Source organism: Euprymna scolopes, chromosome 41, assembly GCF_053919585.1.
Source record: "Euprymna scolopes isolate OS-2025 chromosome 41, ASM5391958v1, whole genome shotgun sequence".
NCBI lineage: Eukaryota > Metazoa > Mollusca > Cephalopoda > Sepiida > Sepiolidae > Euprymna > Euprymna scolopes.
The window spans coordinates 11,438,135-11,452,937 of NC_136522.1; the positions used below are offsets into that span (position 1 = coordinate 11,438,135).

The 14,803-nt window shown below is 21.9% G+C and overlaps 1 protein-coding gene across 1 annotated transcript in view; it reads right to left on the minus strand.

Moving 5' to 3' along the window:
* Positions 1-14,803, minus strand: part of LOC145266352 (gamma-aminobutyric acid type B receptor subunit 2-like) — a 1,041,657-nt gene that overhangs the window by 1,337 nt on the left and 1,025,517 nt on the right. The window contains exon 21 of the mRNA XM_080121967.1: positions 1-98. This exon is cut by the window's left edge and continues 1,337 nt beyond it. Within this exon, the coding sequence (XP_079978093.1) occupies positions 1-98 (98 nt within the window). The remainder of the gene's footprint in view (positions 99-14,803) is intronic.

Here is a 14,803-nt window from a genome sequence, read left to right on the forward strand (position 1 = left end):
GTCATGCCAGCTGCTGGTGCTTTCGCTCAGGCGCCGATCGGTCCACTCACAGTCTTCGTATTCTATTAGAGTCCCTTCATCATCACTGTCGTCTAGGTCTGCTCAAAGAAGGAAAATATACATATATAAGAAAATTAGAAAGAAAAAAAAAACAGCATAAAATATGAAGAAGAAAGAATTATGCATGAATACGCATATATATATATATATATATATATATATATATTTATATATATATATATATATATACACATGTATATGTACATATCTATGTACATATACATATGTACATATATATGTACATCTATGTATGTACATATATATACATATATATATAGATAAAATAAATATATATATATGTGCATATATATATTATGTACATATATATATGTACATATATATATAAATATACATATATACATGCAAATGTACACATATATGTACATATATATGTACATATATATGTACATATATATGTATATATATATGTACATATATACATATATATAGATAAAATAAATAAATAAATTGAATATAAAATAATTGTACTAAAAATTATATATATATGTACGTATATAAAATAAATAAATAAATAAAATATAAAATTTATTATAGTAAAAATTACACATATATATAAAATATTAACAAAATAAATAAATTAATAAAATACAAAAATAATTATAGTAAGAATTATATATATATATATATATATATATATATATATATATATATATATATATATATGTATGTATATATATTTCATTAATTAAAAAATAAAATGGACGTTTTTTGTCTATTAATTCTATTGCCGACCCTTTTCAACTTCCGGATAACAGTCTTCACTTCTGGCTGAAACTGGCTGATGTAATCACCATATTTATCATGTCTCGATTTAGCAAGATTTTAGTTGAACACACTAATAATAAACGAAAACTTTATATATAGACGCATTACTACGAACAAAAAACTAGTATTAATGAAGTAAACTTTACCAATAATAACATGCTGAATTGTTTGTAAAGTTATCAAAGCAAATAACTTTGCAAACATTCTAGGATGTTATTGCTATTAACCAATTAAGAAAACAACGTATATAAATTGTTTAAAACCGGTTAGATTAATCTTTCCCTGGCGATGAATCTTGAATGATTGTAAAGTACTTGGACTTATGATAAATATGGCGATTGCATCTGCCACGTCCTGCCAGAAGAGAATTCCGTTATTCGGAAATAGAATTAATGGACAAAAAACAACATCTATCATATATAAAGAGAATATGCCTAACAGCAAAAATGCTGCGTAAATACACACACACACGCGCGCACACACACACACACACACACACACACACACACACACACACACACACACACACACATATATATATATATAAAAATTTAAGAACTTTTTACTGAACGAGATTTAAACGAGTTTTAGAAGAAAATACAAACAAAACGAGACAAGAACGAAACCAGAAACACATAAACAAGATCACAGATCGACAATTCATAAGTGAAAATCGGGGAAGTGGTGGACACACACACATGCATACATACATGATGATTGCAACGTCTTGTCAGACGAGTGCCACTCCCTCAGACATTTTAAATCCATGATTCCAAATGTCTGAGGGAGTATCTATACTAATATGATGTTACAGAGTCTTAGCTTTGTACAACAGCTAAGTCTCTCTCTCGGTTCAAAATGTTGAGATCCAGCAACAAGCAAGAGCAAGATAGCTAGCAACAAATTAAACTGCAGACCAGCTTAATGCGGGTACTGGTCTTCCGCTTTATGGTTTTTTAAATTAGAGATTTGCTTCTCCTAGAAAGGTTGCCTTCACCATGGCTTACGGGAGCCCTCTCCACCCCAACACACACAAACACACACGGTACTAGTTGGCCGTTGACCCCGAAAAAGGGTTCATTCGTCCTTTGGAAGGTCTTGTTTTTAATCCTTCAGGGAGACTAGCCACCCTCCTCACCAAACAAGTCTGGTGGGGGAACCAGTTTATTCGCCGGTGACCCGGCCATGAGGCAGGTAGTACTGAGTTACATGGTACCAGTAGCATATGACATGACCTGACACATACGAAACTTGCATAACATGAATAGGCTAGCCAAATCAATTAAGAATAGGAAACTAGATCTAATATCTGTAAAATGTCTTCCTCTTAAGATTAAGGGTGATGGTGTTTGATTAACATTGCTGGGGAGCCATGATTGTATATACTGTTTTGTTTTTAAATCCCCGAAACAGTGTTTCATGGTAAACAACTGATGATCCCTTAAATTACCATTAGTGCTATAGTGAATTCGAGATAGCAAGTTGATGCATTGATTGCAGGTGATTAAATGACTTACTGACTAAATAGTTATCTAACGAATGATAAAAAATAAAATTAAATCGTTTATTTTTGTATAGTTTTAAAAGTTAAAAAAATTCCAAGACTATATATATATATATATATATATATATATATATATATATATATATATATATATATATATATATATTAAGTTATGAAAATATATATGGCAATTAAGCTACACAGAATATTATGGCATAAGCCTGATGAATTCTCACGATAAAGAAACACGGAATATTCTGTGTAGCTTAATTGTCATATATATTTTGATAACTTACTACCTAGCTCTATCAATGTATTGAGCACTGTTGAAGTAAATACTGAAAATTTACGCATAAAATTATATCTTTGTACATTAATATTATGTGATTAAATAAAGTAATCACACACATACATATATATATATAAGTTAATGTAGAGTTAAACAGGTAAGAACGATGTAAATTAGATGTAATGAATTATTCAAATCTAGCAATTCATTACTAGAAATACATTTTTAGAAATAAAGACAATGGATTACTAGATAAGAAATTTAGATCTATAATAAGGATTAACAAAGATTAGCAATATTGTTTCAAAACTGTGAACGCAATTTTAGTCATATTGATAGTGAAATAGTGAATTTTGTCATATTGATAGTGAAATAGTTGATACCGTTTCTATATCAATAAAATAGATTAACAAAAATTAGCAATATGAATTCAACAAAAAAATATTAGTAATTAAAGAATGGGGATTAATTGATACTGTTTTTAGATCATTAAAACTTGAAAAATCCTAGCTTTTAAACTAATACTCTTGCTCTAAACGATTAAACCAAGGTGAACCCCCATTTCATTGGAGTAAAACGTACATTGAGCTAAATATTAGATTTATTATTAGAATACTTATTAATGGGGTGTGTATTATTATTAGATAAATATTTAAGAACTTAATTCCCGAATTGTTATTTTATATTAAAGCCACGCATAAACTCACAAAATTATGGTTGAATGGCAAACGTAGGTTAAATCTTTGATAATAAAATTAGTATCATGGTTAAGATATGCATTACAAACTTATATTTTGAATAGGTTAACCTAGTTTTAATTGGATTTGTTTAATTAATAAATAAATCATAAATTCATATTAGGAATTTTACCAAACCTAGAAACATTGAACGGCTTGAGTTACTTCCTTTTCATCGTTATGAATACATTTTAGGATTTTGGTAACTTATAATTTAAACTAAACCTTTAAAATTTCGAACATACAGAGTTATCTCCCTTTCTACATCTAAAATATCCGATAATCGTAAATCTTAATAGTAAAGAATGAAAGAAAATAAAAATAAAAAATAGATTGAGATCCTCGATTTTAAATGAATAATGAGAATGAGCTAAGTATAAAGTAATGTTAAACTTTCTTTCCTTATTGAATAAGTTTTAAACAAACACTTTTCTTAAATCACATAAATAGGTTAGCCGATATTTTTGTAAATAAATAAAGCAAATTCCAGATACGAAACTAACATAGAATCGTAACAATTTAACTTAGTTGATTAGTCCGGATTAATGAAAAAAATAATTTAAATTAGATAAAGAAATAAAGAAATTTAATTTAAGAAATCAATGAATAGTATTATTAAAACAAAATGGACATAAGTAATTGGTGGCAACATTGTATTATGTTTTGTTTGATTTTTTTTAATGAAGATACGAAAATGAGGTAAATATATAAATCTTTTAAAAAATGCTTTGCAAGGATGCGATATAGGTAAAATATTTTCGCTTGTTTTCTTTTCCTTATAAGGGAAATGGTTTCCATAATGTTTTGTTGTTAAAGTGTTTTTTATTATATAAGTCTGAAGAAATGCTGTTCTTGTGAAAATTTTCAAACGACATAATGTTTGGATTTGTCCGAATAGTCTTGAAACAATTGTAACTAACGATGAAATACACTATTTGTTGCTATCAACCCATTCTTTGAAGTCTTTGTTTTTGTTAAAACAATATATATATATATATATATATATATATATATATATATATATATATATATATATATATATATATATATAAGAAATAAATGTTACCAAAGGAATAATAAGTTACTTCTCTACTTACCTGGATAAGTTTTTAGGGTGTTTTAACTTACTTTAAAGCCTTTATTAAGTTTAAAACGCAAGTAATGTTGCTTTAATCAAAACGGCGACAAAGATGGCAGACAAGAGGTTGCCACATTTCGATACCCGAGAATCGACCAAAACTCAAAAATAAAACAAAATATTGATAGAAATCTCTCCAATAAATGTCACGGTAATATTTTTTGCATGCTTACTAATAGCGTTTTAATTTATTTTCGAGTTTCGAACGGTTCTCGGGACTACACTCCGACAACCTCATTTTCGCTACCTTGGTGTTCATTGTAAATTAAGCGCTCAGCGCTACTTGCGCTTTAAACAAAAAAAAAACACGCTTTAAAATAAGTTAAAACACCAAAAGCTTATCCACATAGGTACAAGAGTAACTTATCTTGACTTTGGTAGAATTAAAAAGATATATATATATATTTGTTTAATGACTACTTTTTCGGTTTATTTTCTATGCTAAAGCATGCCCAAGTTTTAAACGAGATTTGAACGAGACTTTAGTACGAGACGAGAACGAGGCGAGAACCAGATCATAAAAACATAAATAAAGACCAATAATACATGGACGATATTGACATTGCCGGGATGAAAAAAAAGTTCCAATCTGCAAATATATTTATCTCTATAAAGTCACCATTCGTCTGTGCTGGAATTATTGTTGTCACGTGTGAGTTCATCAACCACTGGAATCCTTCTTTTTATATTATTATTATTATTATTATTATTATTATTATTATTATTATTATTATTATTATTGCTGTTAGTAGTATTATTTTGTTATTATTATTGTTGTTATTATTATTATTATGATTATTATTGTTATTATTGTTATCATTATTATTGTTATTTTTATTATTATTATTGTCATTACTATTATTATTGCTATAAGTATTATTATTTTTGTTATTATTATTGTTATTGTTATTATTATGATTATTATTGTTGTTATTATTATTATTGTTATTATTGTTATTATTATTATTATTATTATTATTATTCTTATCCTTTTTATAATTATTATTATTCTCATTATTATTATTATTTTTATTATTATTATTATTATTGTTATTATTATTGTTATTATTGTTATTATTATTGCCATTATTATTATTATTTTTATTATTATTATTGTTATTATTATTGTTATTATTGTTATTATTATTATTATTATTATTGTTATTATTATTGTTATTATTGTTATTATTATTATTATTGTTATTATTATTATTATTATTATTATTTATTTATTTATTTATTTACAAAGGTGTCATCACTCCTCCACCTAACGTTCACAGGGAACATAAGTTGGGACAAATACATCGAGAGCATTGCCAAGCCCGCTGCGAAGAAGGTGGGCTCTCTCTACCATGCTAGAAACCGATATTTTGGAAATTTTACATAAATGTACTTTATGTAACTGCCACTGTTCTTAGATAGGTTTTGTACCTGAATGTATTCTATAAATAGCAGTAATCCTAAACATCCGACGAAAAAAAGGAACGCGATTTTTTATTAAAGTAAGCGTTTTATACAGCCTAACATCACAGATGTGAAAACAATACTCCATGCATGGGCGAATGGTGGCCTTATAGAAGTACAGGATACGTTCAGGCGTAAAGCTACTTACGCCTGAAAGTATTTCTATAAGGCTACCATTCGCTCATGTATGAAGTACTGTTGTCACATTTGAGGTGATGTATTTGCTACAAGTCTGTCACTCCTGGACAGGGTTCAACAGAGAGTCGCCCAACTGATAAGTCCTGAACTGTCATCTAAGCTTCAGCCTCTGTCCCATCGTCGAAATATTGCCTGTTCTACAAGTATTTTAATTGTGAATGCTCCGGCGAACTACAAGCACTTGTACCCCATCGACGTAAATACTCCCGACAAACCCGACAAGCAGTTAAATCCCACCCCTTCACAGTAGAGATCCCTAGATGTAAGATGCCTTCTACTCCAATAGTTTCTTCCCCAGAACTGCTAGACTTTGGAACTTCCTTTTGGGATTCTGCTTTCCCAACTGTACTAACATGCCGAAGTTTAAATGTAATGTGAACAGACATCTTGTTGCTCAACTCCTTATTTGGGGTGAATATGGTATAGAAAAAGAAGGCCACTCGAGGATAAGAGTTAATGAGTGTACAGCAGTCATTGTGGAAAATGTCATAGTAATCATTAGTAGTGGAAATTTGTTAAATTTGATTACTTAAGATGGCTGATCATAAACTTGTTTACATTGGACTTGAAGACGATCATATTGTAGTCAGTTGGAAAGCAGCGAAACAGAACAAAGTTTCACAGGCGTGCAATTCTAAGAAAAAAGCTTTGTTCATGGAATCTATGTTTAGGTTTAGGCACAGATAAAGAGTTGGGGAAATTATTAATAGGTGATAACGTACGTACAAGCACGAAATGCCTAAGCGTATTATTACATAGATTTTAAATATGTGTGCATGGTGATAACGTACGTACAAGTACGAAATGCCTAAGCGTATTATTACATAGATTTTAAATATGTGTGTATGGTGATAACGTACGTACAACCACACAAAGTATCAGCGATGTTATTATATAGAGTTAAAAGGATGCAAAATGTGATTACACACACACACACACACACACACACACACACACACACACACACACACACACACACACACACACACACACACACATCGGTTGTGTTAGTGTATTATTATATCGATTGATTAAATTTCTTTCAAACCTTTATATGCGCAACCTCACGTAAATGAAAATTTGTGCATTTTTTATATAAAAAAGTTTGACTTAATTAATTCAGAGTTTGTAAATGATCAATAAAAAAAAAACGACAAACGACATTGAATTGTATCACTTTCATGACGCCTTTCTCTCGTTAACACTTGATTTTAATAGACCGCTACGATATAATATTTCTCAGGTAGAGTTTTATAATTAAATTTCATTCAAATTTGCTGTAATATTTTTATACCAATTAAAATAAATAAGAAATAGAAGTTTTATTTTTTACTGAAATTCATCAGACAATTTGAAATTGAAAAAAAAATCGATGAAATCGATGAAATTTTTTGTTTATGGAAATCGCTCCAGACAAGACATGAAGCTGTAACATAGTACATATGAGCGCCTTAGAAAGTCTTAGCAGCAGCGAAACATAGCTGGCTGCAAAGAGATTTACAGAAGATGTGATAGCCGAAAAAAAAGGCATATGCAAATTAGGTAGTCAGCGTGAGAAGAAAAAGGAAAAAGAGGAGAAAAAATACACCACGTGCTCGGGGCAGAAGCCAAGTGCACTTCGAAATAATAGACACATAAGGTCGAGGACGAGAATTAGCCGGCTGTGACCGGATGCGGTCGAAGGAAGGAGAAAAACCTAGTAAAATGGACATGTGGTAACGAGACACTATTTAAAAAAAAAAATAACAGATACTAAAAGCTTTTGTTAAAAAGATAAAAATGCCGACCCAGATTTTATTTATATATTTCTAGTTTTATATTTATGAATTATTACAGTAAAGTGTTATTTTTATGAATTACTTATTATGTTCATAAATTACTAAAAAAAAACGTTTTATTTTATAGAATAACTAAAGTAAAGTTTGTATTTTTATGACTAAGTAAAGTAAGTTTTATCTTATATAAATTACTAAAGTAAAGGTTTTATTTTTATGAATCACTAAAGTAAAGTCTAATTTTAATCAATTACTCAGTACAATTTTATTTTTATGAAATTAAAACAGTTTTATTTTTGTGAATTAGAAAGTAAAGTTTTATCTTATGAATTAATAAAGTGTTATTTTTTTAGAATAAATAAAATAAAGTTTTTATTTTAATGAATTACTAACGTAAAATTTTATTTTTTATGAATTACTAACGTAAAATTTTATTTTTATGAATTACGTAAGCAAAGTTTTATTTTACTGAATGACTAAAGTAAGGTTCTATTTTTATGAATTACTAAAGTTTTATTTTCCTGAATTACTTAAGTAAACTGTTATTTTCATAAATTACTAACGTCAAATTAATATTTTTATGAATTACTCAAGTAGAGTTTTATTTTTATGAATTACTACAGTGTAGTTCTACGTTATAAATTACTAAAATTACATTTTTTATGAATTACTAAAGTAAAGTTTTATTTTATGAATTACTAAAGTAAAGTTTTATTTTATGAATTACTGAAGTAAAGGTTTATTTTTATGAATACATACCTATAGTTCTATTTTATAAATTACTAAGGTAAAATCCCATTTTTATAAATTACTAAAGTAAACTTTTATTTTTACGAATTACTAAAGTAAAGTTTTATTTTTATGAATTACTAAAGTAAAGTTTTATTTTATGAATTACTAAAATAAACTTTTATTTTTATGAATTACTAAACTAAAGTTTTATTTTCATGAATTACTAAAGTACAGTTTTATATTTATAAATTGCTAAAGTAAAGATTTATTTTATGAATTACTGAAGTAAATTTTTATTTTTATGAATTACTAAAGTAAAGTTTTATTTTTATGAAATACTGAAGTAAGGTTTTATTTTATAAGTTACTAAACTATAGTTCTATTTATAAATTACTAAGGTAAAATTCTATTTTTATAAATTGCTAAAGTAAACTTTTATTTTATGAAATACTAAAATAAAGTTTTATTTTTATGAATCACTAAAGCAAAGGTTATTTTTATGAATTATTAAGGTTAATTTTTATTTTTATGAAGTTTTATTTTTATGAAGTTTTATTTTTATGAAATACTAAAGCAAAGTTTTATTTTTATGAATTACTAAAGTAAAGTTTTATTTTTATAAATTACTAAAGTAACGTTTTATTTTTATGAATTACTAAAATAAAGTTTTATTTTTATGAAATATTAAAGCAAAGTTTTATTTTTATAAATTACTAAGGTAAAGTTTTATTTTTATAAATTACTAAAGTAAAGTTTTATTTTTATGAATTACTAAAATAAAGTTTTATTTTTATGAATTACTAAAGTAAAGTTTTATTTTTATGAATTACTAAAGTAAAGTTTTATTTTTATGAATTACTAAAGCAAAGTTTTATTTTTATGAATTACTAAAGTAAAGTTTTATTTTTATGAATTACTAAAGCAAAGTTTTATTTTTATGAATTACTAAAATAAAGTTTTATTTTTATGAATTACTAAAATAAAGTTTTATTTTTATGAATTACTAAAGCAAAGTTTTATTTTTATGAATTACTAAAATAAAGTTTTATTTTTATGAAATACTAAAATAAAGTTTTATTTTTATGAAATATTAAAGCAAAGTTTTATTTTTATGAATTACTAAGGTAAAGTTTTATTTTTATAAATTACTAAAGTAAAGTTTTATTTTTATGAAATATTAAAGCAAAGTTTTATTTTTATGAATTACTAAGGTAAAGTTTTATTTTTATAAATTACTAAAGTAAAGTTTTATTTTTATGAATTACTACAATAAAGTTTTATTTTTATGAATTACTAAAATAAAGTTTTATTTTTATGAATAACTAAAGAAAAGTTTTATTTTTATAAATTACTAAAGTAAAGTTTTATTTTTATGAATTACTAAAATAAAGTTTTATTTTTATGAATTACTAAAATAATGTTTTATTTTTATGAATTACTAAAATAAAGTTTTATTTTTATGAATTACTAAAGTAAAGGTTTATTTTTATAAATTACTAAAGTAAAGTTTTATTTTTATGAATTACTAAAATAAAGTTTTATTTTTATTAATTACTAAAATAAAGTTTTATTTTTATGAATTACTAAAATAAAGTTTTATTTTTATGAAATACTAAAGCAAAGTTTTATTTTTATGAATTACTAAAGTAAAGTTTTATTTTTATGAATTACTAAAGCAACGTTTTATTTTTATGAATTACTAAAGTAAAGTTTTATTTTTATGAATTACTAAAATAAAGTTTTATTTTTATGAATTACTAAAATAAAGTTTTATTTTTATGAATTACTAAAGTAAAGTTTTATTTTTATGAATTACTAAAATAAAGTTTTATTTTTATGAATTACTAAAATAAAGTTTTATTTTTATGAATTACTAAAATAAAGTTTTATTTTTATGAATTACTAAAATAAAGTTTTATTTTTATGAATTACTAAAATAAAGTTTTATTTTTATGAATTACTAAAATAAAGTTTTATTTTTATGAATTACTAAAATAAAGTTTTATTTTTATGAAATACTAAAATAAAGTTTTATTTTTATGAATTACTAAAATAAAGTTTTATTTTTATGAATTACTAAAATAAAGTTTTATTTTTATGAATTAGTAAAGTAAAGGTTTATTTTTATAAATTACTAAAGTAAAGTTTTATTTTTATGAATTACTAAAATAAAGTTTTATTTTTATGAATTACTAAAACAAAGCTTTATTTGTATGAATTACTAAAATAAAGTTTTATTTTTATGAAATACTAAAGCAAAGTTTTATTTTTATGAATTACTAAAGTAAAGTTTTATTTTTATGAATTACTAAAGCAACGTTTTATTTTTATGAATTACTAAAGTAAAGTTTTATTTTTATGAATTACTAAAATAAAGTTTTATTTTTATAAATTACTAAAATAAAGTTTTATTTTTATGAATTACGAAAATAAAGTTTATTTTTATGAATTACTAAAATAAAGTTTTATTTTTATGAATTACTAAAATAAAGTTTTATTTTTATAAATTACTAAAATAAAGTTTTATTTTTATGAATTACTAAAGTAAAGTTTTATTTTCATGAATTACTAAAATAAAGTTTTATTTTTATGAAATACTAATGCAAAGTTTTATTTTTATGAATTACTAAAATAAAGTTTTATTTTTATGAATTACTAAAATAAAGTTTTATTTTTATGAAATACTAAAATAAAGTTTTATTTTTATGAATTACTAAAGTAAAGTTTTATTTTTATGAATTATTAAAATAATGTTTTATTTTTATGAATTACTAAAGCAAAGTTTTATTTTTATGAATTACTAAAGTAAAGTTTTATTTTTATGAATTACTGAAATAAAGTTTTATTCTTATAAATTACTAAAGCAAAGTTTTATTTTTATGAATTACTAAAGTAAAGTTTTATTTTTATGAATTACTAAAGCAAAGTTTTATTTTTATGAATTACTAAACTAAAGTTTTATTTTTATGAATTACTAAAATAAAGTTTTATTCTTACAAATTACTAAAGCAAAGTTTTATTTTTATGAATTACTAAAGCAAAGTTTTATTTTTATGAAATACTAAAGTAAAGTTTTATTTTTATGAATTATTAAAGTAAAGTTTTATTTTTATGAATTACTAAAATAAAGTTTTATTTTTATGAAATATTAAAGCAAAGTTTTATTTTTATGAATTACTAAGGTAAAGTTTTATTTTTATGAATTACTAAAGTAAAGTTTTATTTTTATAAATTACTAAAATAAAGTTTTATTTTTATGAATTACTAAAGTAAAGTTTTATTTTTATGAATTACTAAAGTAAAGTTTTATTTATTTGTAATTACTAAAATAAAGTTTTATTTTTATGAATTACTAAAGTAAAGTTTTATTTTTATAAATTACTAAAGTAAAGTTTTATTTTTATGAATTACTAAAGTAAAGTTTTATTTTTATGAATTACTAAGTAAAGTTTTATTTTTATGAATTACTAAAATAAAGTTTTATTTTTATGAATTACTAAAGTAAAGTTTTTTTTTATGTATTACTAAAATAAAGTTTTATTTTTATGAATTACTAAAGTAAAGTTTTATTTTTATAAATTACTAAAGTAAAGTTTTATTTTTATGAATTGCTAAAGTAAAGTTTTATTTTTATGAATTACTAAAATAAAGTTTTATTTTTATAAATTACTAAAGTAAAGTTTTATTTTTATGAATTACTAAAATAAATTTTTATTTTTATGAATTACTAAAGCAAAGTTTTATTTTTATAAATTAATAAAGTAAAGTTTTATTTTTATAAATTACTAAAGTGAAGTTTTATTTTTATAAATTACTAAAGTAAAGTTTTATTTTTATAAATTACTAAAGTAAAGTTTTATTTTTATGAATTACTAAAGTAAAGTTTTATTTTTATGAATTACTAAAGTAAAGTTTTATTTTTATAAATTACTAAAGCAAAGTTTTTTTTTATAAATTAATAAAGTAAAGTTTTATTTTTATAAATTACTAAAGTAAAGTTTTATTTTTATAAATTACTAAAATAAAGTTTTATTTTTATAAATTACTAAAGTAAAGTTTTATTTTTATGAATTACTAAAATAAAGTTTTATTTTTATGAATTACTAAAGCAAAGTTTTATTTTTATAAATTACTAAAATAAAGTTTTATTTTTATAAATTACTAAAGTAAAGTTTTATTTTTATGAATTAATAAAATAAAGTTTTATTTTTATGAATTACTAAAGTAAAGTTTTATTTTTATAAATTACTAAAGTAAAGTTTTATTTTTATGAATTACTAAAGTAAAGTTTTATTTTTATGAATTACTAAAATAAAGTTTTATTTTTATAAATTACTAAAGTAAAGTTTTATTTTTATGAATTACTAAAATAAAGTTTTATTTTTATGAAATACTAAAGCAAAGTTTTATTTTTATAAATTAATAAAGTAAAGTTTTATTTTATGAATTACTAAAGTAAAGTTTTATTTTCATAAATTACTAAAGTAAAGTTTTATTTTTATAAATTACTAAAGTAAAGTTTTATTTTTATGAATTACTAAAGTAAAGTTTTATTTTTATGAATTACTAAAGCAAAGTTTTATTTTTATGAATTACTAAAGTAAAGTTTTATTTTTATGAATTACTAAAATAAAGTTTTATTCTTATAAATTACTAAAGCAAAGTTTTATTTTTATGAATTACTAAAGCAAAGTTTTATTTTTATGAAATACTAAAGTAAAGTTTTATTTTTATGAATTATTAAAGTAAAGTTTTATTTTTATGAATTACTAAAGTAAAGTTTTATTTTTATGAATTACTAAAGTAAAGTTTTATTTTTATGAATTACTAAAATAAAGTTCTATTTTTATGAATTACTAAAGTAAAGTTTTATTTTTATAAAATACTAAAGTAAAGTTTTATTTTTATGAATTACTAAAGTAAAGTTTTATTTTTATGAATTACTAAGGTAAAGTTTTCTTTTTATGAATTACTAAAATAAAGTTTTATTTTTATAAATTACTAAAGTAAAGTTTTATTTTTATGAATTACTAAAATAAAGTTTTATTTTTATGAATTACTAAAGTAAAGTTTTATTTTTATAAATTACTAAAGTAAAGTTTTATTTCTATGAATTACTAAAGTAAAGTTTTATTTTGATGAATTACTAAGGTAAAGTTTTATTTTTATAAATTACTAAAGTAAAGTTTTATTTTTATGAATTACTAAAGTAAAGTTTTATTTTTATGAATTACTAAAATAAAGTTTTATTTTTATGAATTACTAAAATAAAGTTTTATTTTTATGAATTACTAAAATAAAGTTTTATTTTTATGAAATATTAAAGCAAAGTTTTATTTTTATGAATTACTAAGGTAAAGTTTTATTTTTATGAATTACTAAAGTAAAGTTTTATTTTTATAAATTACTAAAATAAAGTTTTATTTTTATGAATTACTAAAGTAAAGTTTTATTTTTATGAATTACTAAAGTAAAGTTTTATTTTTTTGTAATTACTAAAATAAAGTTTTATTTTTATGAATTACTAAAGTAAAGTTTTATTTTTATAAATTACTAAAGTAAAGTTTTATTTTTATGAATTACTAAAGTAAAGTTTTATTTTTATGAATTACTAAGGTAAAGTTTTATTTTTATGAATTACAAAAATAAAGTTTTATTTTTATGAATTACTAAAGTAAAGTTTTATTTTTATGAATTACTAAAATAAAGTTTTATTTTTATAAATTAATAAAGTAAAGTTTTATTTTTATAAATTACTAAAGTGAAGTTTTATTTTTATAAATTACTAAAGTAAAGTTTTATTTTTATAAATTACTAAAGTAAAGTTTTATTTTTATGAATTACTACAATAAAGTTTTATTTTTATGAATTACTAAAGTAAAGTTTTATTTTTATAAATTACTAAAGCAAAGTTTTTTTTTATAAATTAATAAATTAAAGGTTTATTTTCATAAATTACTAAAGTAAAGTTTTGTTTTTATAAATTACTAAAATAAAGTTTTATTTTTATAAATTACTAAAGTAAAGTTTTATTTTTATGAATTACTAAAATAAAGTTTTATTTTTATGAATTACTAAAGCAAAGTTTTATTTTTATAAATTACTAAAATAAAGTTTTAT